Here is a 27,043-nt window from a genome sequence, read left to right as displayed (position 1 = left end):
TCCTGGTACACAAGTATCAGTGTAGCGGCATCTCATTGTGTTGGATTTTTTTTCATCCCCAATTCACTGTTAAAATTTACAGGTTCTGCCATGCCTTTGGGTACCTGTAACATGGTTGATAGAAACTCTGATGATATGAATGATACTAGGATATCCAACAAACTGGTGTGCATTATCATTCAAGATCTTCCTTTGACAATTCAAAATTTTAACCTGAGTAAAAGTTTAAGAATTATATTTTGGATTGAAATGGTTTCTTATATTAAAACATTTGGCGGAATATGGTTACAGATTACATTGAAGTTTTTAAAATAAGATGAGTCAAAATCAATGCATCTGCTATCACTGTTTTAATGGTTGAATTGATTCTTGTTTTTGATAATCTTTGTAGATTTGCCTTCCAAATACCACTACCACAACCTTGCATTTGGGATGCTCTGTGTGGTATTGACCATGGTGAAAGCTTGTGATTCAATAGGTGGGTATCATCAGACTTTGTTGTGAACTATTCCGCCGTGATTGTCACATTGTTTTTAAATTGACCATTCATCACAGGGGCCAAAATCGATGCTCACAGCTATGTGAGTGTTGTAGACTTTCCTGAAAACTCCAAAAAAGATTCATTTTGTTTCAGAATCATTCAATTCATGAGTTTGGTAGTGTTCAGGCAATCAGGCTGTTTTGCTCAGATTTTGCTTGGCGTTGCTGGAGAATGCCCATTTTCATCTTGGATGAGCATTCTGTGGGCTCAGTCTCTAAGATGAGTATTCAGGATCCACTCATGAGGCATACTCAGAACAGCTCAGAACCTCTTCAAGATGGAAAAAATCATTTTTTACCACCCTTCCCAATACATGTCGGCACTACACCACAAATTTACCCTGCTTTTGTTGAAATTTGGTTTGCGGGGTACCCAAGAATCACCGCCAGAACCCGGCTCAAATTCCGTGGGCTTTTGAGTAGAGACTGTGTTTTTGACGGGTTGAGTTTGACATGTATTTTCAAGTACGGTTGGTCAATCCCTCTGTGAGCAGTTCGCCGACAGCATCAACATCAGCAGATACAAACCACTATTACAACACAACTCATTAGGATTACGACCAACTGAATCACTGTGGTCGAGGAATCAGTGGTTACAGACTCTATAGAAGATAGAACCACCAAACTGTCCATTGCCTTTGATTCCAATCCATCATCATCAAACTAATCATTCTTCATTTGATTTTAATCTTCAACTTTATTTAACTCAACTTCACTTTGATTCAAAAAACATTCATCTTCTCCTCATCATGAAAGGATTACACAGATTCGTTTTGATTTTCAAAGTTTTATTCAAAGGATCAATAGAAAGATTAGAAAAAGAAGTAGAAGATTATATTAATGATCATTCAAATCAAATCAGAAGTTTAATGGTAATTGAATCCCAAGTGATCCAAGATTTGATGCAATCTTTACCTACTACTTTTCCTCAATTTTATCATCAGAAAAAAAGATCAAGTGAAATTAGATGAAATTAATGTGGATGAATTTTTTGATAAGTTTGAGCAGATTGATGAAGAAGATGAAGTGTTTAATGAAACTTTTGCGAATGATGAAGAAGGAAAGAAACGGCAATATCGATTTTGGAATCAATTGAATCACAAGATCAAACAATTGAAGATGATGATGAATTGATTAAAGGTTCAAATGAGTTTACTTCAAAGGATTCCTTGGTAAATGAGATGATTGATTTAACTAAAGAGGATCATCCTTCAACGATTGACCAAGATTCATCTGATTGATTTAATTCCAAACAAGTTCGACTGAAGAAACGCACAACAATGATTCAAAAAAATCAAAACTTGGTAATGAAAGCTCAATTAATACCTCTGAAGAGAAGTTAAATCAATCCACTCAAACCTTAACAGAAAGCGACTCACCAAGTTCAAAAGAAGACTTTGAAATTCATCCATTTCACACACCTGATTCAATCAACCACAAAGTATCAAACTTATCAAACCAATTTCATAAACTCCATCAAAAATGGTTAACCACTTTAAATGATGTACAACTTGATTTATCATGTGATCTTCAAGAAACTTTAGTTTTTCAATCTATTATGTTTCAAAAAAGTTTGGTTAATTTGATTTTGATTAGTGAAGAACTTAATTCAATCAAATTGTTTCTTATTGATTATATTCATCAAAATTATTCTTAATTCTTTCATTCTTCTTTGTTGTTTTTAGTAACTTACTTGTATGTATGAAAACCTTGGATTTCTTTTAAAATACTTGTTTGTTATCAAAAATTTGTAAATTGACAATACCACAAGGAATCACTAATCAAATTCCCCAAACAAACACATTCAATTTAATCTCATGTATATATACCAATACCCACAAAAGGAGTCAAGGATAAGATATTGGAAAGCAATAGATTTTAACTGTCATTTGTATTTTACTTAAAGTGATTGTATCTAAATCAAGTTTAAAAATCAAGAAGAATATTTGATAAAACAAGAATTGATAAAAACTAGAATACAATTATATATTTATAAGACTTGCTACCTGGGTTTTTACACAGAATATATTATATATATAAATAGAGAGGTTTCAAAAAGAAGATAAAGAAAAAACAATTTATGGTTTCTTGGTTGCCCATCTTCGAATCAATCCTTCACTAGTCAAACCAAAGCAAAAAAACGAATTAATAAAGAACAAAACGTTTTGAGAAATTGAATAAAAAAAAGAGAAACTCGACTAGATTGACCAACCAATAGCTGAACCAAGACCTTTTCTAATTAATCTAAGACTAGAACCACGAAAAAACAATTTCCAATTCTGAGTATCATTATTGAGAATTAATTTAATCGATTGAAATAAATTTAAATATAGTGTAGGTTTTAATTGTTGTTGAGTTTTAAAAAAATCAAATGGAGTGGTAATCAAAGTTGCTAAACTTGCTCCCATTGTTGCTGAAATCATATGGATTCATGTTGGATCTGATGAGATTAGTAAGGGTGTTGTTGTGGATTGGAGAATCAATTTCGATTTTTTGTATGTTGATACAAATAATCCTGCAAATGGTGTGTCTCTTGATTTGAATAATCATTAATATAATCTTCTACTTCTTTTTCTCATCTTTCTATTGATCCTTTAAATAAAACTGATTGAAATAGAATTGGTAATAAATAGTATTCTAGAAATCCTTTTTTGGGTGAAGTCGTATTTGGAAATAATGTTTTGGGTTTGAAAATCGAAACGAATTTGTGTAATTCTTTGAATGATGAATAATGAGTGGATGGGGGAACAAATTTCAAAGCGTGATTCAGTTGGTCCTTGAGGGGTAAAACTTCAGGTCGATTGCCGTGATTGAGCAGGTGTTGTTCGAATCAATCGGCCCGATCTCTACGTCCAGCCTGAATCATACAAGTCATGCCTAATCGAAGTGTCAAACGTGGAAGTTTTTGTCTTAATAAAAGGTTGATCTCAGAGAACCTGAAAGGGTGTCCATCGGGAGAAAGCATAGAACTGATGATCGCTTGACTTGGTAAATGAATATTTGGTTTAGAAAGTCAACCAAAGACCAATTCTAGATCACCTCAGAGATTGATTGTATGTTTGATCAATATAGTAAGAAGCTTACATGTGGGTCCATGACTCTGAGATGCTGGTCGGTTCATTAGAGCGGCAATACAAGCAAGCAAAGGTCTAATTGCAAGCGACGGATCCTGGGCTACTCCATCTTTTGGATTATCATCATTAGCGCTTGTCGTATTAGTTTTTTCAACTTCGACTCTAGCTATTTCGGAAGCATAGCTTGTAGTGTATTCCACAAGTTCAGCTGAAGCAACAATATGTCCAACTGATAAACTGGCTTGCAATGCACCGTTTAACAAATGTGAAACTACCATCACATCTAAGATTGTCCAATTGTTGTTGCTCTTGAATTTTCTTACTAGCAATCTCCGCCGAAATACTAGAGGGTACGTTTTGACCAGATCCTTCATTAGACGTAGGTATTGATTCAAGTATCAGACGTGCACTTTTCAGACTGGTTTGTTTGCAAACAGTAACATAGGTTTCCAATTGTGATTGATCAAAAGATTGAGTTTTAAGTCAACGTTCAAGTTCGGATTTGGATATTCTCTTTGGGTCTTCAGATAAAGTCTTAGCCACATAACCAGCGTTTGAAGTATGACGTCCAAGAATTGGAGTAGGTCGACGGGTTTCCTTGGCAGGGGTTTTTCTTGTGGAGATCGAGCTTCAAAGATTCAGAAAAGCCAGGTCCAAGGGCTATCAAAACAAGTTGAAGTTTGTGGATAGTTAAATCAAGTTCTAATGATTGATAATTGAAGGTTGATTGAGTCTCTTGTGATTACTGGCGCATCCAAGAAATGTGACAATGATGTGATGCACAAGAAAGGAGTGTGTGAAACTTGAGAGGATATCACAGGTTTGTAAGGTCTGCAAAAGGGACGTGAAAGTGATTACTGTCAGCTGACAGTCAGCGCTGTTGGGGACGTCCCAGTTGCCCTTGTTCCCGAAACAGTTTGGGTTGGTGTTGTAAAACCCAACACGGAGCTAGCTTGAGAAAAGCCCAGCCAGCCACAGGTGTCCCCCAGATCAGCAGATGTCAAGGGATGCTGCTGAGGATGAGCTGAGGGGCTTAGATGAAGTGAGCAGATGGGCCAGCCCTCCCTCAGGCTTCTTTGATAAGGAATGTTGCCTGAGGGAGGCCTGACTCATCTCCTCAGTTTCTGTTGATCACATAATGAGCTGACAAGCAGAAAGAAAAGGGAAACAAATGGGAAACAAATGGAAAACAAATGGAAAACAAATGGAAAACAAATGGGGACAAAACAGGAAAATTTCAACGCTCACATAGTTGTGAGCATCAATTTTTGCCCCTGTGCATAGTCTTGCTCCCAAAGACTCCAGTGTCTGTTGTCTGTCATGAATCAGTCCAAAATTCTTGAATAATCTCCACACAATTTGGTAATTGACTAGGTAGGTATGAGTATATATATAACAAGGATTTCACTATTTAGCGCCCCCTCGGCAAAAACCCGGCGCCCCCTTGTTTTGGGGCATTACCCGAGGTACCCGAGACAATCCGAGACACCTCAATCATTCTATAGGGGACTCGGACCTTTAGGGGCTACCTGAATTGACATCGCCCCACCAACACAGCCCTCTTGATCATCATTTGAGCCCCTCTGCAATCAAAAGGGCGTATAACTCATTGTAGCCCCACAGGGAAATAAGCAAAGGGGGCTGCTCTTCATTTGGAAGCCTGGCCCCGCCCGTTGATCATGCCGGCCCAATGTTTCAACATCTCCTCTCCTCTCCCTCTAACTCTCTCCATCCCAACTCGTTTCCTTCGACCTTCTCGTTCCTTCGTCATCATTCCATTTTCCCCACTAATATTCCCACCATTCACAAACACAAAGTTCATCTTCAAACTTCAATTCACCCTACATACCACCCCATACTGTACTGTACATTCCCCAAACAGCAACCTTGAACCTTAAACATTCAAGACTGTAACGTGAATCCGTGATGTCCTCTCCAAACCGGAACCAGATCTCCATTACATCGGAGGTAGTACAGCCCACAAACCCTCCAAGCCACCACCCTCACGTGATTAATCAACCTCCTTCCCATCAACCTACTAATCAACCACCCTTGTTTCCACCTCACGCTTTTGTACAACCTCCTGCTCCTAATCACCCACTCCCGTTTCCACCTCACGCTTATGTACAACCTCCCTCCTACTGGTATCATCCTCCTGGTTTATCGTACCCTCAGAGTCAACCACCTCCAGGCCTTGGCGTAGGAGGCCCTACTGGGCTTCCGGATCACCCAGTTCCGTCAATGCCTCCCCCTCATTGGACCCACCCACCTTACCCTCAACATTCGCCTTATGGAATCCCTTATCATCATCAAACATCTTACCCTCAGATCAATCAAAACCCGTACCCTTTAATGCCTTTCATGTATCCCACTGGCCCCCAACAGTCCTTAACCAATGTCATCAACTCAGCCCACACATCAACCGATACATCGAACTCCGCCGAAACGTTCATCAGCTCAGATTCAATTGCAAACACCACACTTGTTACTACGTCTACGTCTGTACCTTCTGACCCCACAGAACCCACCGCTTCCGTCAACGAAGTCAACATGGAGGATGTGGTACTCGAGGACACTGAAGAGGTTTTGGTTCAAAACGACGAAGTCATCCTTGCAGATGAACGAGACGAGGACTGGCCCCCCATCGGTATGTTCAAACTAAACATTAATGACTCAAACATTAGGCTAACTGAACTGTAATTGCAGGGGCGATACCAGTTCGTCAGCTCCGGATTCCACTTCTCGGCAAAGAATTCGAACAAATGGTCAACGGCCTGATGTACATGAGCGCAGTTGCTCGATACCAAGGCTATGCTCTAGCGGTTAAAAGCCACAAAACCAAGGGCGAGAGAACAATCCATGTCTATCTGCGATGCTCTCTCGGATACAAATCAAAAACTCCCAGTCCTTCAGTTGCTAAGAAACGCTCAGCCTCAACTAAAAAGACGGGGTGCTTATTCGAAATGTCACTCAATTACCTATCACGACTCGACCGATGGGTTGTCAGCCACGATAGAAAGAAGGCATCTAAACTCCATCACAACCATCCACCTTTTGATCAACCAAACCAGCTTGCAATATACCGACGTTTCACACCTGAAAAGATGGAACAAATAGGTCTGCTATCTTCCGCAGGATGCTCAGCAGGACAAGTCCGACAACTACTCAACGTTGACCATGGGTCTCAACCTTTGATTCGTGACATTCATAACGTTCGATACCGCCTTCGAGACAACTGGCTTGACGGTCGAACACCCATTCAAGGGCTGTTTGACCTGATCACGGAAAGTCAATGGACCCACCGGACTCTCACCGCCCATGATGGTACCCTTCAGAACTTATTTTTCGCAAGCCCAAGCGCTATCATTTTAGCACGACGATTTCCAACTGTTTTCTCCCTTGATTGCACTTATAAAACCAACCGATTTAACCTACCCCTCTTACACATCGTTGGAACAACAAACACCAACAAAACCTTCACAGTGGCGATGTGTTTCCTGAACAGTGAAATCTCTTCCCAGTACGAGTGGGCTTTGACTCAATTGAAGGAAGTCATTTTTCAACATCAGGATGACTCAGACAACTCAGCTTCTGACGCCAACTCAGAATCAGAACCTATCCCGATGACGCAGACCTTTGCCACCGATGCCGAGCCCGCCCTGGTTAACGCTATTGCTACCGTGTTCCCACAGGCATCACATATCCTGTGCGTCTGGCACATCAACATCAACATCGCGAAAAACTGCAAGTCGAAGTTTACCGAACCCGAGTGGACTGATTTCATGAGATGTTGGAATGCCTTTGTCGCATCAACCACAACAGCCGATTACGACATCAATCTCGAAGCTGTAATCAACTTGGCCCGATCACATAACTGTTTGGATTACCTTGAAGGAACCTGGTTACATCGAGCAAACAAATTTGTTGCTTTGTTCACTTCAAACACGCCGCATTTTGGAAACTCTTCCACCTCCCGATGTGAGGGGAGTCATTTTCGAGCGAAGCGATTTTTAGACGGAAGGAATAACGACTTCCTGACTTGCTTCAATGCTTTCAAGCGCTACGAAGAGCATCAGATGAGTGAAATCAATATTTTAGTTGGAATCGAAATGACAAAGACGTTGCAAGGGATGCCGCCATTTTTCAAAGAACTCAACGGAGTCATCTCTCATTTTGCGCTTAAGAAGGTCAAGGTTCAATACGAGTTATTACCCGACTCACTTCAAAAGCCTTGTACTCACACTTTTCGAGGAGCATGGGGTCTTCCATGCTCCCATGAAATAGCCGAAGCTCGAGACACCTTGGATTATCTTTCTCCTGATAGCTTCCATGACCAGTGGAAACTTCGAATGGACACACCACCAAAAACGCACGAAGGTCTTCTCGCAGCCGCACGGGCTAAATTTGAAAGTCTTCTGGTGTTGCCCGAGCAATCACTTCGTAAGATTTTTGGCGAAATAGCTCTCCTGGAAACCAATCGTTTCTCTCTTGTTCCCATAGTCGATGCAGTAGTCAAGACTGACACTCGAGGGCGCCCTCGAGGCTCCACTTCGAAACATCCTTCTGGTTCTCAATCTCAAGAAGGTGTTCAAGGACGTTGGAAGTCACAGTTTGAAGTATCTGAAGCACTTAAGAAGCCTCGAGTCAACAAATGTAGCTTTTGCAAGCAACCCAATCACCGAATCACGACTTGTCCGCTGCGTCTAAGCGAAAAGAATAAGTTGATGGACATTGAAGAAGGTTTGATTCCATCCACCAGCTCGTCATCTCACACCAACTCCAAACCTAGATGTGCAACACCCGTCTTAGATTCATCAAATGAAATCGAAGTGTCTTATTCAATTGAAAATGAAGATTCAGAATTAGAAGAACATGATTTGATATCCGAATCCGACCAATCTGACATCAATCAAGATTTGGATGAAGACACCGTCCTGTGTCCGTTTTGTGATGAACCTCTTCCTGATCAACCATCTACCAAACTTCTTGATTTAAAGGCCACTCTTTTGGCCCTTCCCAACATTCGCAAAGGAATTGGACGAGCGGGAGCTATGTCATTGCCGGTAAGTCTTTTCATTTGAATTGACAAACATATCTTGTATGCTAATTATGTTTTTATACAACAGTTCACGCAAACCGCCGATTTCTGCCATTTACATCAGGCTGAACGTGAGACTATTCCACTAGGTGTTGCCAAAGGATGGCCAACACAAATTGATTTTATCGGCTTGGAAGCGTAAGCATCTTCCGTGATTCCTAATTTGTAACTAGCTAATAACATTTCTGCTTGTTCCACAGACGTATCTTGTCTAATGTAGACACATTGAACAGCATAGTCAACAAAACCGAAGTGTCATCTTACTTACAATACGCCACCGAAAAAAAAAAAGGTAGCGGAAAACTTAGAAGCTTGGAGGGCCTGAATGGCAACTTTGAAGTAGAGCAGCCTGGATAGTAAGCGCTACTCTATTTGACTCAATTCATCTGAAGCTGAAGCTGATCATCGTGTTACTCTGACAGTTACGGGTATCAAGGATATAATATCATGATTAGAACACTCGAATTTATCTACTTTGATGACAAAACTTCGCCAAATCACCTTGATTCACACAAAGCGGCGCCACTTACTCCGGATACCTTTTTGCGACGTGTCCTGATCCCTGAACTGGCAATCAGTCTAATTGCGGAAGATCTCAATTTAGATCGAAAAGATCCTCAGGTCGAGGTTACTTTGGAATCCAGCCGTGAATTTGGTGCTGTGGTATTTCCCATGCAAGACGACATGATTATGATCAAATCGAAACAGTTGGATAAGGGTAAGGGGAAACAAAAGGCAACCACTAGTAACCCTAAACCTATAATCATTCAGAAAAAGGAACCATCATCTTCAAGCAATTTGCAATCTCAAAGGACGTCTGTTCGGTTATCAACTATTGATCTTCCTGTCCCTCCGGCCGAATCGAAATTTGTCCAGCAATTGCCTCAAATCATTGTTCCGTACATCAAATCTGTATTTGATCCACCAGCGTATGGGAACTGTGGATACTTTGCCATCGCTGAGGCACTCCAATGTTACAATGAGGAATCTTACGCTTGGGTTTGTCACCACTTACGCGAGGAGCTGTTCAGGCATTGTGACAGCCATGAACAGCTCATTTTGACGATTTTTGGAATGAAGATCAAAACTCGCAGGACAGCACCTTACGCTACTGAAATTGTGGACGACCTGCTTATTCGACTGGAACCTCAAGAGCCAAAATGTGCTCAAAAGTACTGGATGCGTATGCCTTATCTGGGCTACGTCATCGCAAGTGCTTATGAATGCCCAATGATCTTAATTGATCCTGTTGAATCCAACTGTTACACTTTTTTTCCATACCGAATTAAACCAAACAAGAATGATCCCATCATCCTTGCGTTTGTCAATGGGGATCATTTTGTCACTTTGAGACCGGGGTATAGTTTGGTTCCATTTCCAGCCATTTACGGTGGTGCAGTCTCGCTCTCGCCTAGCATCTCCACAACTTGCATTCCTGATTGGATTAACAGGTATCAAGTTCAATTGGATATGTGGAGTAATCGAGACCAATAGTCGGTTTACAACTGTCCAGATTCTCACATTGTCTTTACTTGTTCTGCTGGTCTTTGTCTTTTTATGATTTTCTGTTGATTTATGTTGTTGTAACTCACACACTCGCTCACGTTCTATGCCGTGCTATGCCTACCTATTGATCTTGTGTAAACTATGCCTTTTATACCTTATTGTATGACGACTTTACTATGCCAATACGATTTTATTATGCCATGCCCACCTGTGAGGATCTGTGAGTGAGTCGGTTGAGTCAAAGTCAATCTCTTAATTCTGAAAGAGATGGTTTTTTTGGGGGGGCTCCTTTTATTTGAAAGTTTTGTGAAGGGGGCGAATGGGGCTACTTTTTTTCAAAGGGGGCTGCTTTTACGCTTCCAGCCCCTGTCCGGCCCGGGAGGGGGCGCCGGATATTGACCCGGGGGGCGCTAAATAGTGGAATCCTATAACAATTGTACATATATGCAAATGCAAACAGGGAGTTGAAGTTTTTGTGTGTGCCAGTGGGATCCAAAAAGTTGTCAGTTCAACTTGACACAATTTTTGAAGTGTGAAATTGCTTGATTGCATATCAAAATATCTGAACAAATAGTAAGCAAGGAGAATAGTATACCAGGATATTACGGTTGATTAAATTTACAAGATTGTGTAGTAGCTGAATATAGTTTCACATTATAAGAAACTCCATCATCCATTTCATTGATTTTCAAAAAGCAACTCTTGATGAAGGGTGAGAAGAAGAGAGAGCAGTAGCATTCCAGTTTAGTTGACTCATTAAAATATCTAATGTGGAGGGTAAATGTCCCAGTATGGGTTTTTTTGTTGAGGTGGATTACCAATCACAAGAATTCTCTTTTAAGCACCTATAAGTGTAGGGAAAATAGTACACAATGACAACCCACTTTTCTAAACTCAGCCCCAATATAAGGTGCAAGGTAAAGATTCTGGGTGTATGTTTTATCAAGATTGTTTACCAATTGCAACTTCTCAGCTATGAATTAACAATGCATTTCAGTCTTGATCCACTTGACTCCTAATGTATAGAAAGTGGTGGATGTGTAGATATGTGCTGAGATGAGAGTATTTATAGTAAAACTTTCATGTCTCCTTAGTTATCCCAAAATCTGATGAAACAGGTTGAGCTGCTAAATGTTTGGAAAGTTTCATAGGTTTATTTGATTAACAGTGTGCTGAATGTGTGTATCTTGATCACCCTAACACTTGTTGCATGATCATTCATCCTGGCCTTGCTCCTTACTGTGAGATTGAAATAATACAAATCAGTCAGTTTCTGAAAGGACTCAGATAATAAAAGGAGAGCTTTTGGGATATCTTACAATTTAGTAGCATTGCCCTGCTGAAATTTATTTACTTATTTCCAGATCTTGGCCTGTAGTTGTTTTCTAGCTTTTCTATAGCATCTGCAATACAAAATAAAAGTTCAGCTGATTCATTTGAGCCACAAACTTCTAATAAAGGTGAATTCTCAAGTTTTATTTTGAAGGTATCAGTGTTGAAAGGGCTGTAGCCCAATTGCAAATGGAAGATCATTGCTGTTGCTGTCCGTTCCTTTTTCATGCATTTCATTGCTTTGTCAAGGTATGTTGGTTTGTCTTTGCAAGCATTTTCACCAGGCCTACTGTGAGATTTTTCCAATTACAGTCTTCTTTTGCTCTTTTCTTTAAGCTAACCTAACTTGTTGGTCAGATGATGCCTCGTGCTTAAATTTCTCCTGCTTCTCCCGCTACTTGATCCACCTGACCTTTATTCAGTTCCAGTTGTACATGACCCAGAGTCCAATATAAATACATTTTTTGTGTTCTTAAGTACATATTAATCTGAGTTTTGTACGAACTTTGATCCCCAGATCCCAAAGCAGCTCTTGGGACATTGTGAATCCCCCTTGGTAGTTGCTAGATATCACCATGTCTAAAGGAGAGTCAACTTTTTTCCTAAAAAAATTGTTGTGACAAGTAGGATGCTTTCTAGTTCAGCTTCATGGTTTAAGCAGCCTTTTGATTGCATGCTTGAGCTAGATTCAATGATTGGGGTTGATGCCACAGCTTCTCCACATCCATTCTCTCTTACCAAACCATAAGTGAAAATAACCAAGGTATCTTCTTCTTCTTTGGCCTGGATAGACACCCTGGAATGGCCGATTATCCCCATGGGCCCTCAGCGCAGTCTAGGCCGGGTTGTGGCCATATATGTCTGAGCCGTATACAGCTATATGGCACCAAAAGCTCCCCCAAATCAGTCTTATAGCTGGGGCGAGCCATCCGCAGCCTGAGCGGACACGCTTTTCACGCTCCGCCCAATGCGACCTCGTTGCCTCGAATATTCCTCTCGAATATTCTGAGGCAATCGTGAGGGCTGTGGACTCTGGAGGTATGTAACTATGAAGTTGTACGTACCTAGTGATGGTGGCTCGGGCGATGATCTCCGTAGCTTAGATAAAGCAATCGAGGTTGAAGACAACCGGATCTCAAGACAACATTTCTCGGCAAAACTTCGTTCTTCGGGGCCGCGCATATCTCCAGGTGATGAGCCAGATGAGGCTCAATGCAAGTTGGAAGATAGCTCAACAGAATCGTCATTTGCAGTGTTTCAATATAAAACCATGCCAATGAGGCTTCGGGTGCTCTGTCTGTGCGGGAAAAATAGCGCAAAAGCTTCAAGAGGGATCTCGTAGGGAGCAGCGGTGCTGCATTAGCATGTAGATGAATACCTCTGTTCAAGCTTTTGAGCTTCCGCTACCTCACTTCGTCTGTTGATCGTTCATGAGCACTCCGCTTGAAAGAACCAGTATCACTTTTATCAATCCAGTTTTTTCTCCCATATCTTAGCTTTTATATCTTTGATCTTCAGCAACATAACTTGAAGATGAGACTGGTTTTCACTTCCTCGTTTTTTGTCCTTCTCTTGGCTTTTTCCATGTCTATCACAGCTATACCTCTACCGGCCCAGCAACATCGCAACAAGCCCAAACCGCAGACACAGGCCAAAACACTGGCAGGGGGCATCATTACTGGTCTAAACGGATTGAAGATCGAAGGCCACTTCAAATTCGTACAACTCTCTAATAACGCAGGCGTCAGTATTGATTTAGCTGTAGAAGGGTTGGATCAAAAATTTAAGGCCAAAGACGATATCAACTATCACATTCATGAAAAACCAGCAACCAAAGATTGTTCAGGCTTGGGAGCAAAACTCGTAGACTTGTCAAAAGATCACAAACCACTCAAAGGAGTCAAGATAAACAAACGGTCTTTTGTCGATCACACTTTGTCACTTTTTCCTGCTAAAGGCAAGACAAATATAGTCGGCCGGAGTATCACAATCCATGATGGTACGACAATCAAATATCTTGGATGTGCCACTATCCTTGTATAGGATTTTAAGACATGCAATTCAATCGATTCCCAAATCCTCCGGCATATCAATCTCATTTTATCGTGAGCCTTTTCACTTTTCCTTCGAGTATTCATCACCTGAAGATTCATATTAATATATCACCTTGCCCGAATAGTATTGAACACCTTTCTTTTGCTCGGAAATCGCTGATACCAATCCCGACTTCGCCAAAATATTCTCTAATCTTGTTGTTGAACAACGTGGGTACATCTTCGTGGACTTCCTGGCGCTATCCCACGACTCAAGGTACAAAAAATTGCTCAACATCATCACCTATATTTAATGTGATTTCTTTCACGATGAAGGCTTCCATGCGCTCTGACTCTATGACTCGGCAAAAGCGCAGGCCGCAGAACTTTTACTTCAAGCTCGGATGAAGATGCACCACTGCATAATAAGTGTCTTTTAGTTTCTTCTGGTGACTGCCTCTTCACTCTGCCTCACTAATAATGCACACTTAAGTGCACCCAAAATAAACTAGCTGGTATAGAATAGGGTACATAGACTTATGCAGTTTTAAGCCACTCTCAATATCCGTCAGAGAAAATAGTATCATGTAATTCAGCTTCAAAGTCTTGTAGGATTAGATCTTTCTTACACATGTTTGGTTTTGCATATGCACTCGAGCTCAACTTATCAAGTTTAAGTTGCAACTCGAAGCCTGATCTTCCCGAGATTCATCACCACAGAAATAGTGTGTCGATTCGAATAATAGAACCTTTGATGACATAAATGATATCAAAGCACCCAACATGATATGATCTCTTATGACCCAATAGGACATTTGAGTTGTTATATTAGTTTGATGAGGGAAAGTTGGAGTTATAGTTGGGATTGAAACTGTAACTTTAAGCATCGTTGAGATTGATTGTAATGGTTGCCTATATCAAAATCAGTCGGAGGGATACGTTGATGAAGTTTATTGGAATTATCAAAATAAGAGAAATTGTCATTCATGTATTGACTGTTATTTTTTTGATTGTTGGATCGCTTGTTGTTACGTTGATTGTTCTGGTATTTGTTGTTGCTTTATCTGTACACTGACACAAATAGAGTTATGTGTTGTTGGCCTCGGTGGTATCAACCTTGGGTGAAGGATGTGATTCCACATGAGATTGATGTAGGACTCTCTTGGAAACCACTCCTCCATGATTTCCACAATATTGGAAAAGAAGTCGGTATAGGCTTGCTACCCAAGTCGCCGTATGTCATAATTGAGCTGACAATTTTGAAAAAATCGACTTGGTCATTGAGTAGCACACAATCTTCACTTGGACGTCCGTTCTACATATCTTTGCATATAGATAATGCATGTCGACGCTCACACAGAGTAGAGTATGTCAAGCTGTGGCCCTCTTCACGCTCGTTTTAGAGTAACTGGAGTGACCGCTTCATTCTCCGAGTCGTAATTTTTATTGTTTGTTTACATACATATGTCAAGAAGTCGCATCTAGATTGCATCATTGCATTTGTACTCCGTTTTATTGAAGATGAACATGTTGCGATCGCATTGTCGAGAGATGCCAGGGTTGAAATCTCAAACCAGCTGAAACCCTTTTTTGACACGCGCACTCCACTGGACTGTTCCAAAAGAGACATTCCAGCTTTTGCTAGGATGTGAAAATATGCGAATTCACATACAAATGAGATGAAAAGGAGGCTACAATAGCTCTTAGCATCAAGGAATTTTCGCGGGATAATAAGGAGGTAGAGGGAAAGGGAATTGGCCTCAATCGGCTCCCAGCAATGATCACATTTCTTCTCAAACCAAACGAATCTTATATATGTGTATTTGATGAAAACCAACATAACTTTTTTTGAATGATGATTGTGAATTTTCATAAAATTTTCTTTCAGACACTTGCCAACTTTTAACAAAAGGAAATGATTGCTGACTAGGGTGGGAAGTCAGGTTGTGGGCGCGGCGCAAAAAACGCGCCTTCGGCGCGCCGATTTGTGGGCGCGCCGCGGCGCGCCCAGGCGTTCGAAAAATCGACAAAATGAGGGTTGGCGCGCCTTTTCAAGAATTACGCCAAATTGTAGGATTTCTATGTCCTGTCACCAGTATTGGAGACTCGGACACTCGCTGTGAGCTCTTACGACAGCTTTTCTCACCTTAAAAAGGCAATTTTGCGGTAGTAGACAGCTCTAGCAAACCACACATAGAACAAATAACAATACAAAAGCGACTTTTTGGCTTTCGGCGATTTTTTTGTAAGAAAACGCGCCCGGCGCGCCAAGTGGCGCCTAGGCGCGAAAAACCCCAGAAAAACGCGCCTCGGCGCGCCTACAAAAATACGAGCGCGCCCACAACCTGAGTGGGAAGGGAGGGCGGAGTTTGTCGGGTTAGCTGATAACTATAATTTCTTGATGAACTGGTCAAACCGGAAAAGCTTGACCGATTTTGCCCGCAAAACTCGAGCAAATTGGCGGAGAATTGGTGGCAAGGTTTTCCGGTTTGACTGTAACTATAATTTCTTGATGAACTGAGTCAAAAATGTCAAGAAATGAAAAGTAAAGAGAAATTGATGAATGTACGGAAGCCGTGACGTGAAGTGACCGCCACCGTTTTTTCAAAACTTCGGTTTTCGGTTTTCGGTTTTCGGTTTTTGGTTTTTGGAATTTGGGCATTTCCTTCAATTTTTTTGAAAAGCAACCATGCCTCCCTCTCAATTTACAGTGAGTCGGTCAAACTGCTCGACCGATTCAACTCTTGTGCCTTCAAATATCCAGACTTTGACTCAATCAAACCACATCTCAAATCTTATCAACTTCAATCGTATCAATCAATACCAAAGTATTGTAGTTCAAATTAAACTAATAGATCCTACTACACATCACAGTCGAATCGGCGAGCTCTTATCTCAACACCTGTTGTGTTAACCTTTTAAATTTCTTCGTCAACTTCATATCGAACCACTAATGTTTAAACTACCCATTGCATCAAAAAGATCCATCGGCTTGCTCTTATCTCAACAAAAAATTGATCCACTCGATCCTACTACACATCACAACTAACTCTGAAAGCTCTTATCTCAACACTCATTGTGTTCACCTTTGAAGTTTCTTCTTTAACTTCTTATTGATCCATTAATTCTTACACTAACTACACATCAAAATGCTGAATTGGCTGGCCCTCATCTGAACAAAAAATTTACATAAGTATCTTTGAATTGCAAAGAGTATAATCACAAATCATGGTGATTACAATCTGGAACCTGATCATTTCACAGAGTTTGTATCACTTACTTATTGATTGTTTTACACAACTTACAACATTTCAATCATGAGGCTGTTTTAAAAAATGTATGCCAAGTATTTTTGATTATTCTGAGTTCTCAAACAATTGAGGTTGATCTTGACAATCACCTCCTCAAAATTCAACCTATTTGGAAAACCAACAGTTTCTTTGATCAGAAAGGTTGTTGATTGATTGAGGGGTAAGGTGATTTGTAACTGTAAATGATACCAAGTTGATTACAAGTTTATTGACTGTAAATGATACCAAGTTGATTGAGTGAGTGATAATTGAAACAAGTCTGGACTTTGATAAAAGATACTCGAGCTGGGTGGTGGTGGTGATAGCTAGATTGGTGAAAAGACAAGTGTGAAAAAATAGCTCGGTGGTGGGTGGTGATGTTGGTAGCTAGCTGGTGGTGAAAAGACAGATGTGGAAAAAAATGCTCGGTGGTGGGTGCTGAGTGAAAATACGAGTGTGGAATAAACCCTTGGTGGTGGTGATCGTGTCAGTTGGTGTTCTCGGTGATGGTAGCCCGTGGTGTGTATTGAAAATTGAAGGAAATGCCCAAATTCCAAAAACCGAAAACCGAAAACCGAAGTTTTGAAAAAACGGTGGCGGTCACCCGGGTAGATCGGGATTCCGGATTATGGCTGAGAATTCTCAGAGCCCAGCTGAGAATACATCTGAAACACGTACAGAGGCGTTAGGCCCGATGCTTGTATCCAAACTTTTGATCCTGGACTGCGGCACACGTGACCCTCAGCTGCTGCAGTCAAATCATTTTCATGGGTCTACAGAGGACCCCGGTATGCTCTTATCAGGGGTACAGATCCAAAAATGTGACTTTTGAGCTCGCTCGGAAACTTGTCCCTGGCTTTACCCATAGCTTTGAGACAGGTTTAGTCTTTTTAATCAGCTGTATTGGACTTAGCAACTCTGAAATTCAGGCAGAAACCGGTAAAATCCAAGAGAACACTGTTTAATCCCATATGTCGTATCTCCGCGCGAGCTCAAAAGTCACAATTCTAGATCTGTACCCTTCATAGGAGCATACCGGGGTCCTGTCTACAGTACACTGACATACATAGTCGTGTACCCATCTGACCTCATCTGACTCAGTATCCCAGCCATCTCGTTCAAATTATACGGTCTTTGATCATCTTTGATCAATATGAGTGAATCATCACAAAAACATCTATTTATCATGTATATACCCTCAATTTTGTTGACTCAGGTCTTGATAAGAGATTCTGGTATCAATCCACCATAGGAATTAAAGCAGAAGGAAGGCTTCAGATCTACAGCATTGTCATGAAATTGATATAATGAGTTCATCCCATATATCAATACCCCCAAAACACACACAAAAATGAGGAAGATATCAGGTTAGAGACAATCAAGATATAATGTAATGAGAAAATATAAACACTGTCATCTCTTAGGTGCACCAGTCTGGGTAAATGCTGAGCAAAGGAAACCTCAATTCTCGTTTCGGGGGTCTTGGTAAAAACACACACACCTCAAACAAGACACTCAAAGATCACCTGCCAAAAAGTAGAAATGCGAAAGAAGACAAAGACTTTGATTGTTGTTATTTTGCATTCTGATGATCAGAAAGAAGGACAACAAAAGAGAAAAATAAGACAAAGAGAAACATAATAATAATTACACTCCAGATGAAGCGATTCACTCAAGTTTGATTTTAGTAACTCGATCACCTTTTGATGAATTTTTCTTTTCAAACTCATTCAAATTTTTTGGATCCAAAAACCTTTTTATACTTGTTTTGTGCTTTCTTGTTAAATATAAAGTTAGTCATCCAAAAAAACAAAACAAAAACAATAGAATGGTAAAGTTAAAGTTAAAGGCAAATAAAATTTAAAATAATTCATCAGTGAAATTCCTCATGTCAATCACAAGATGGACATATACAATAAACTGCATGCTTCGACTTACACCACAGTCCCAGTAAAATCTCTAATTCTATACCTCTCATTGACTCATTTTTGGTGATCAAATTGAAATTCAAGTGAAATATCGCTTGAAGTTGAATCCTGCCACTTTCGACTCAAATCAGTCAGTATTTTGCGAGCTTCCATCTCTTAAATCTTGATTGATGATATGTTGAGATAAAGAGGAAGGATTTTGAATCTTGATCTGTTGAGTTGATCGTTTTCTATGTCTATTGATTTGAACAAGCGCATCTAATTCAATCTTAAACCGTTTTCTATTTTTTTTGATTTCCATCTCAAGCAAAAACATGAATGATCTCCTGAATTGAATTCGATTATTTCATAAGTTTGTCATTCAAAGATCCGACTTTTTGTTGTCCTCATTGTGATTTAGCAGTTTTTGATGATTGTTCCCATGTTTCTGGCTCGATTGAATCATTGATTTGGTATGTTGGTTCATCTTGAATTGAACATGAGTTCAGTTTTATTCATTTGATGTGGGTTGGCGAGGGACGTTGAACTTGCAAAGATGAGAAATTCAGACAGGTTGAAAAGTCGCGTGGCATGTGAACCATGGGTTGCTGGAGGTGTGACGCTCGGGGCTACGGAACTCACGCGCAGCAAATTGGGACCGGTCCGTCCGGCTACAAGGATATGTGAAAATACATGTATGTCTATAAGTGGTTCTGTATAATGACCTGAGAATTCTCAGTGAGAATTCTCACAGATAATCCGGAATCCCGATGCTCCCGGTCACTTCACGTCACGGCTTCCGTATGAATGCATCGAGATCGGTAAACTCAAATGAAACTCGTCAATACATTGATTTCGTGCTGAGTGAGAAAGAGGGCTTCATAAAACTTAAAGGACGCTCGTGTCAAGGCTTTTCTGGGACTATATAACAACCATGCCTTCTTCCGCCTTCAAGTTTTGTAAAGTTTCAAAAAATCCTGATCGCTTCTACTTCTTCTCTAAGCAATCATCATGAATCAGTTTCGTTTACTCATTGTTATTGCTCAGTTTTTCTTCGTGTTCATCCCAACAAATGGTATGACTTGCGACGGAAATGCAGACAGAGTTGGTGACCCAGCAGATTGCTTCAAGTCAGCCTTCATATTTTTCAAATTCCAACGCGCGAGTATTTACAGATCATTTTGTCTTTGCCTATTTACTCATCTTCATTTCACACCTTTATGGCACAACGTAGTGCTCTCGAGTATATCTACGCGGCCCTTCCCAATTCAGGCTGTGCAGTTGCTGGATCATGCGCAGTAAGTTGATCCAAGAGCCGAGTCTTACAGTTCATACACCTGGGTTTGACCGTCAAAACGATTTCCTTCTCAATAGATGATGCCGCTTACTGGAAGCTACCATAACCTGATTAGTCCGGAGGCGGCGTAAGTTGATTCATATTATTCAGTCTAGAACCTATGAAGTGACTGACTTACTTGTCATGACATAGCCCGCCGTACACCTTGGAAGAAGTTGAGGCATCATATGATGGCCTTTTCGGTCATTATTGTGAAGGCTATGTCAGTCCAATCACGGTAAGTGAAGCAGCTACACTCTGGTTGAAGGTTGATAATGTAGCTGAAATTTTTGAATTCAGGCTGCCGCCGATTGGCCTAAAGACGCATTCAACTCTGGGTTCCTGTTGGGGACTACGGGTGGACCTGATCCAACAGAGTGTCCTGAAGCTATAGCACAACAAATTGTCGAAGAAAGTAAGGCCTATAGTGGTCCATGAAAAAAGTAATAATTCAACATAACATCCTAATTGTCCGAGTTGTCTTCCCTCATGGATCGCATTCACGTAGTTTCAATTGAGACTTCGTACTTTTGTTCTTTTGTTTTCAAGTCTACAGCAGTAGTCTTGATTCCAAGTGATTTCTAAATTCTTTATCTTCTTGATATCATCTTTTGGCGATTTGGCGATTTAGCTTTATTTTTACTTTGTCTTTGCTTTTCTGTGTTTGCTTCCTTTGTTCGGATTTTTCAATCTCAAGTGAGCCACCGTGTGGCATGATGTAAATCGGTGGAAGATTCTGATAGTTTCTCACAAAGATGCTTTGGATAGCTTTGTTCTTGTATCCACCTCAATATGCAGAACCAGAAAGAGCACTCAAAGCCTCCCAAAGCATTGGAAGGAGGCCAGGGAGCCTTCATGAGAGGTGCAAGATCGTGAGCAGAAAGATGGCCATGTGGAAAATAGTGCTTAATTGGAATTTTACAAAGGGGTTGATAGGCTTTATGGCTTGGTTCAAACGTCAACACTTCAAGCATCCCAAAATTTCTCAGCTGTGATTTGATACCTCAGAGTGAAATCACATTTTGCAAACTTTCAAGTGGCACCAACAATATTTTTTGAATCATTTTTCAATATGTGAGAGTAGCAGCTAACTTAACTAAGTCCCCTCCTCGTGTCCGGGGGAAAAAAACGCAACAAACCCCGGAGGCACGGAGGGGACTTACATGTTATAACTGTTTTCTTGGTGACAAGGGAAATCCACTTTTGGTGGTGAAAAAGGGTCCCCAAATAACACTTTTTTGTACAATTGTGAAATTTTCTGTATTTCCCATATGTTGAGCGCCTGCTTCTTGCGCTTCGTTCCCCCGAAGCAGAAAACCCTTTCTCCTCGAAAGGCAGAAGTTTTCATTGTGCTCCAAAAGGGCTCTTTCCAAGGTTCTAAAGTGGTGACTGCGGCTATTAGTACGTGTTCTGTAACACGTCAATCTGAAACACGGAAGTTTCAAAAGGGTCGGTCACATTAGCTCATGCGAGTGCTCTTATCAATTTCCAGATATCAATTTACTATCATCAAATTCCCACATTGCCACTTATATTCACCAATTGTCCTTCAGAAACTTCTCAGACTTCCAGTCATCAAATTTAATAAAGCTATCAAAGTTCCAGTTGTCAATTCACCAACCAAACATTTTAAAATCATACATTTTCAGTTATTGATCTGCCTTCAAGTATACAAGTTGCTTTTATTGTGCGAGAACATGTCTGTGTCAAAAATTCGCACTCGAAGTAATGCAGAGAAGGATGTCAAACTCTCCAACATCCTCGATATTGGTTTATCAATCCCGACTTTGAAGATTGAAACTCCAACGCTGACCAAAAAGCTGCTGCAATCCAGCACAGCGGAGCAGCAACAAGCAGTTTCTCTCCGCTTCAAGGACAAGTATGCTAATCAAGAAGCACAGCCTGATCAATGGTGATGACACATTTCTTTTGGCTGGAACAGGCTACGGAAAGAGCCGAGTTCCGGAATTATTCTTTCACATGTTCGCCAAGGCCAAGAAACCGGTGGTCTTGGTGTTGAACCCATTGGATGCACTCGGAAACAATCAGGTCAGGACATACATAAGTTCCTTGATTAGTTAAGAAAACAACTGACCAGTGATTGTTCTCAGGTCTTGGAAAAGAACCGAATCGGTATTCAGGCAATCAATCTCACAAAGACCACGTTTGGCCCAGATGAATTGGCCAAGATGAAAGAACATGCTTATTCGTTCATCTATCTGGTACGTGATGCTTCAATTTAGTAGCTTTATTGGTCAGACTCTTACTGATACTGATTTGCTTACAGAGTCCAGAAATCTTTCTGAATAGCGAGGCGTTTCAATCACTTTATCACAGTAAAGACTTTCAGCGTCATCTGATCTTGAAAGTTGTCGATGAAGCCCATTGCATCTATCTTTGGGGACTTCAGGCTTCCGGGCAATCAAAAGGGTACTCGAAACATGTCCTCCCGGAAGACGTTGGCCAATTTAGGCCGTCCTATGGTAATCTCGGTCAGCAACTCATGGCCACCGATGGAGTTCCTATTCTCCTGATGTCTGCCACATGTAGGCCATCCGCAATTCGAGCAATACAGTCAAGCCTAAAGATGATTAATAGCGCGTATTTGTATATAGATCAGAGATGGTGGGTATCGATACACTGTGGTTTGTACCAGCAGTATTTATAGACAAATCAAAAGCAAAACATATGCTTTCAAACATGATCAATCGATGCATAAGATTTAAATGCACCGTGTTTGAAATAATGCTTTGCACTTTTCCGAACAAACATCTTATCGCAAACAAATGCTGACAATCACTGACGCATGATGTAGCAATCAAAAGCTTCCACAATGTCTAAAAGCTTCCACTGTTGAGTGTAAATCATCATTGTCAATCAAAAGCGAGGACATTAATGAAAACACAAGTCTTACCTGGACCAGCGGGTTGTCCCTGTGAAAAGCGCACCAATAGTGGAAGATACTGACCAATAGATGGTGCAACCCATGTAAAGTTGGCACAAGCGATTGAGAAGAAATGCTTTCAATCAAAAGTCCGTTCGATTAGTCTTCTATCAGAATAGAAGCTCTTTTGAAAAGATGCTCTTCGATTGAACAGTTATTTGATAAGCTGCTTTAAATCAAATAACTGTCTAAAGATATCAAACGGTTTGGCTGCTTTGAAATCCAGATGATTCGTCTCTCTAAAGATTATCAAAAGCCTTTAAAGCCTTTAATTCAATCTGCTTTTGATTAGTTGCTTTTCTGTAATTTGGAATAGGCTCATCAAGATTAATTGCAAGCTTGTAATTTTTGATGCTTGGTGTCTCATTAGAAATGATTGAAAGGGAGTATCTTTGATGCATTCCAAATTTGATTTGATGATTTACATACGCAAACATTGACTGTAACCTCGCAGCAACTCAGAATTCCAAAAATCGAAAAGAGCTTGTTTGGAGCACAATAAAAACTTTTGCGTCTGGAAAATTATTCGAAATCTGAGTGGAGTAAAAGTTGCGCAAGAAGCAGGCGCTCAACATATGGGAAATACAGAAAATTTCACAATTGTACAAAAAAGTGTTATTTGGGGACCCTTTTTCACCACCAAAAGTGGATTTCCCTTGTCACCAAGAAAACAGTTATAACATGTAAGTCCCCTCCGTGCCTCCGGGGTTTGTTGCGTTTTTTTCCCCCGGACACTAGGAGGGGACTTAGTTAAGTTAGGAATAACCAGGGGGTAATGGTCCTCGGCCTCGGCCGGTTCCTGTGACGATTTCAAAGTTTTCGTCACAAGAACTCCCCAGGAAGGTGTGGAACCGGTTTCGCCGAAACCGTTTCGGACACCGTTCCACAACCGCTTATGGAACGACCTGCATCTCGCAACCGTTTGAGAACGGCTGCAGAGGTGGTGGTGAAGCGGTTTGTTTGACACCGATTGCAATCGGTGTCAAACTGTCAATATATGAACAGTGACCGTATGAAAACGGTCACTGTGCTCGCTCGAACGTGCAACCGGGGCCACGGTGGCACGTTCACTGTGCACATCATGAATGCTAAGCTCAAACATTTGAGAGGTAATGTAATGTGTAAACAGAAATCGGAACGATCCATGTGGGAGAAAGTCGACGAGCGTCTTACCTGGATCCGGGGACTTAGTCCTGACCACCAAAAGTTGTGAGTTCTTTACTTACCTTCCCTTACTCACCTTCCTCAAACCAAACCGACCTTTTGTATTTACAGGTTTTACCACTGGATCGTCCAATACGACGCGAAGATTTTCACCGGGGCAGAGACTTTCCAACAAATTAAAGAGCGTGTGCGAGGACACATACATATACTCAATCCCGAAGAATTCGCCAAATGGATCATAGAAGGATGTAATTGATTGAAATCAATGATACATACATATCCTTTCAGTAATGTTATCAGTTGTTTAGCACCAAACATGTCTTTCTCATATCACGTTGGATGATAATTATGTAATTATCCAGTTTATCTTTTTAGTCAAATCTTTTTCAAATAAACTTTGTTTCCAACCAATCTACATACGTGAGCTGTTGTTAGATATCTAACAATCCATAAGAAGACCAATGTACATTTGTACTCGTCTTTCTTCTGATCTCTGATTGATGACTATGCCACTTGTCTATTTTCTCGATCTTATCCTCTTATTGTTTTGCGCGATTTATCCATAGTCTTTTGTTCGTTCATTTCCAAAAGAAATTCAGAATAGTGATATAGGAATGAAATTGAAATCCGAATACATTCAATCTTTAAAGCCACTATTCGATTTTCGAAAACAATATATACATTTTAATAAGGCCTCTCCGTATCATGGGGCTTTATTAACTGCCCACTTCTACAGTCACAGCCTATCATCACAATCAACAGACAGGTGAACCGATGAAACCCACCGGCTATCGTCTTCCTAACCCTACCCCCAAAACGTTCCTGGAACGGCATCGGGGACCGGAGGGAGCGGTGCCGACAGATTTTCCAAAGCCGTTCCAGCACCGTACCAGGCCGTTCCAGGGACCGAGTTTAGGAGTCACCAAGCTGGTTTGCCATCACCGCCGAAAACGGTGATGGGAACCGCTTTCGTGCGGTCCCATCTGAGATCGTTTCAGAAACGACCCAAATGGTTTAAAACCGTGACGGCAAGAAAACGGGTTCGAAAACCGTTTTCTTGCCGTAGGTTTACCCCCTGGTGTAGCAGCGTCAATGCAACTCAAGTTAGCCCTTGAGGACGAGCTCTCTAGTATTATGATAATGTAACTCTGAGCCTTTTATTTTCAAAGATTATAAGCTCAACGAGATCGGCATCCCACACATATCAAGTTTTACACAAGGACACTCTAGGAGACTACAACGTCATTAATTTGGTAAGAACAGTATCACTCAATTCATCCTCACTCAAAATGATTTCTCTTCAAGAAATAAGGTTTCAAGTTGGGAGGTAGGACCTTGGAAGATGTAATGGCATTCTGGTTGCATTCAACTATTGTGATACGATCAATAGCAAGAAAATCCTACAGCTCAGGCTACAGACAGACCAAGAAGTGGTTATGATTATGAATGTTTGATAGCTATGTTACAAAGATAACGATTAACAAAAATCAAGAGCTTAAATGCAACGAATCAATCGACTTGTCGATCTTCGAATCTAAAAAAAATGAAGCAATCTAAAACAATCAGTTTAAAATCTTTCTTCTTTATGTTTCAAAAATGTGATGAAATTGAATAGAAAGATAAAGGACATGATTCTAATAAGATCAGAGTAACTATGAATTAGGTAGACTCATTGTCATCGTATTTGATGACTCGCAGATAAAATTTGCGGTTATGTTTTCCTCCCGCCAAATGAACATGTATAAGAATGACAATGATCAGAGATGGATGATGAAGTACTAACCTGAAGAGATTCGAGATCAGGTTGGGAGTGAGTTTTAGTAAGCTGGCAATTGGGGCCGCAAACCCAGGCGAAACAAAATGGGGATATAAAAGTGGACAGTCTTTAAGGCCAAGATGTGGGTCAAATCAGATCGATTATCGTTTATGTTTTGAATACAGGTTAAGTCTTAAATCAGACATGTCACGTTGCTGTGATTCCTGTTGAAACTTGAAAGACTTGTTGGAAGCTGTGAAATCTGATCGATCATTTCAACAACAATCACCAGAATCCAAACAAGCGATCGATATATTCAACCTATTAACCAACTCAACTGAACCTCAATATTAACTACAACAGTACAATTCTTCATTCATGACTAACAATCTCAACAAATCAAATCAAATCATAATCAAATCAACTACACCTACCTATTCTCCTCAACTTCCTCATTCTCCATTTAATCACCTTCCAACTCAACATCAAAATCAAACTCAAACTATCGATTCTATTATCGATCGACCTACCTTACCTCGTCGAATTCAAATTATTCATACTAGGATCACAAATCAAGGATTAAAGGAAGTTCCATCTAAATTCGAAAGATGTGAAACAGATGATTTGATCGAATTGATAGGTTAGTGACTTGATATCTTTTCAATCTTAAGCTCCTTTTTGGGTGATTTCTTTTATACCTATCTCTCTCTCTCTCTGGATTTGGGCAGTAGTTTTATAAAGCTAAGAAAGTCAAAAACAGACGGTAGTTTGTTGAGGCATTTCAAGTGGGATTCTTTCTGCTTGGTATGTTCAGCAACTTTGGTCTGATTTTGACTTTCTTAAGCTCTGAGCCCGGACGAAGAGTAGGGTGGGTGGAAGGCGTATCTTTGGTTAGAAATCATGTACGAGATTTTCAAAGAAAGTGACTAACCATGAATGATTTTCTCATATTTGATTAATGATATATAGGATCAATGTTAGATAGACTGATCTCACACAACGATCGAATCCCACTCACCTCAAGTTCATTAACACGTTTTCATTCAAGATCACCACCTTCGAT

General features: G+C 40.5%; 5 protein-coding genes across 5 annotated transcripts; 3 read left to right on the top strand and 2 right to left on the bottom strand.

Annotated features, from left to right (window-relative positions):
• Positions 1 to 2,738: 2,738 nt before the first annotated feature.
• Positions 2,739 to 2,963, bottom strand: MELLADRAFT_84816 (uncharacterized protein; the record flags this gene model as incomplete). Its single annotated transcript, XM_007419040.1, has 1 exon — positions 2,739 to 2,963. One exon carries the CDS (start codon positions 2,961 to 2,963, stop codon positions 2,739 to 2,741), a length of 225 nt encoding a protein of 74 aa, XP_007419102.1.
• Positions 2,964 to 3,370: 407 nt separating this feature from the next.
• Positions 3,371 to 3,988, bottom strand: MELLADRAFT_114194 (uncharacterized protein; the record flags this gene model as incomplete). Its single annotated transcript, XM_007419039.1, has 2 exons — positions 3,371 to 3,519; positions 3,625 to 3,988. The coding sequence occupies 2 exons, from the start codon at positions 3,986 to 3,988 to the stop codon at positions 3,371 to 3,373; spliced, it is 513 nt and encodes a 170-aa protein (XP_007419101.1).
• A 1,552-nt stretch (positions 3,989 to 5,540) lies between these two features.
• Positions 5,541 to 6,314, top strand: MELLADRAFT_84815 (uncharacterized protein; the record flags this gene model as incomplete). Its single annotated transcript, XM_007419047.1, has 1 exon — positions 5,541 to 6,314. The coding sequence occupies one exon, from the start codon at positions 5,541 to 5,543 to the stop codon at positions 6,312 to 6,314; it is 774 nt and encodes a 257-aa protein (XP_007419109.1).
• A 6,284-nt stretch (positions 6,315 to 12,598) lies between these two features.
• Positions 12,599 to 13,593, top strand: MELLADRAFT_114193 (uncharacterized protein; the record flags this gene model as incomplete). The annotated part of the gene is made up of 2 exons (XM_007419048.1): positions 12,599 to 12,845; positions 13,148 to 13,593. 2 exons carry the CDS (start codon positions 12,599 to 12,601, stop codon positions 13,591 to 13,593), a joined length of 693 nt encoding a protein of 230 aa, XP_007419110.1.
• Positions 13,594 to 19,791: 6,198 nt separating this feature from the next.
• Positions 19,792 to 20,554, top strand: MELLADRAFT_114192 (uncharacterized protein; the record flags this gene model as incomplete). The annotated part of the gene is made up of 5 exons (XM_007419049.1): positions 19,792 to 19,910; positions 20,015 to 20,078; positions 20,155 to 20,204; positions 20,270 to 20,354; positions 20,417 to 20,554. 5 exons carry the CDS (start codon positions 19,792 to 19,794, stop codon positions 20,552 to 20,554), a joined length of 456 nt encoding a protein of 151 aa, XP_007419111.1.
• Positions 20,555 to 27,043: the final 6,489 nt, after the last annotated feature.

The sequence above is a fragment of the Melampsora larici-populina genome (assembly GCF_000204055.1).
Source record: "Melampsora larici-populina 98AG31 unplaced genomic scaffold MELLAscaffold_122, whole genome shotgun sequence".
NCBI lineage: Eukaryota > Fungi > Basidiomycota > Pucciniomycetes > Pucciniales > Melampsoraceae > Melampsora > Melampsora laricis-populina.
This window is presented reverse-complemented; position numbering and strand designations above follow the sequence as displayed.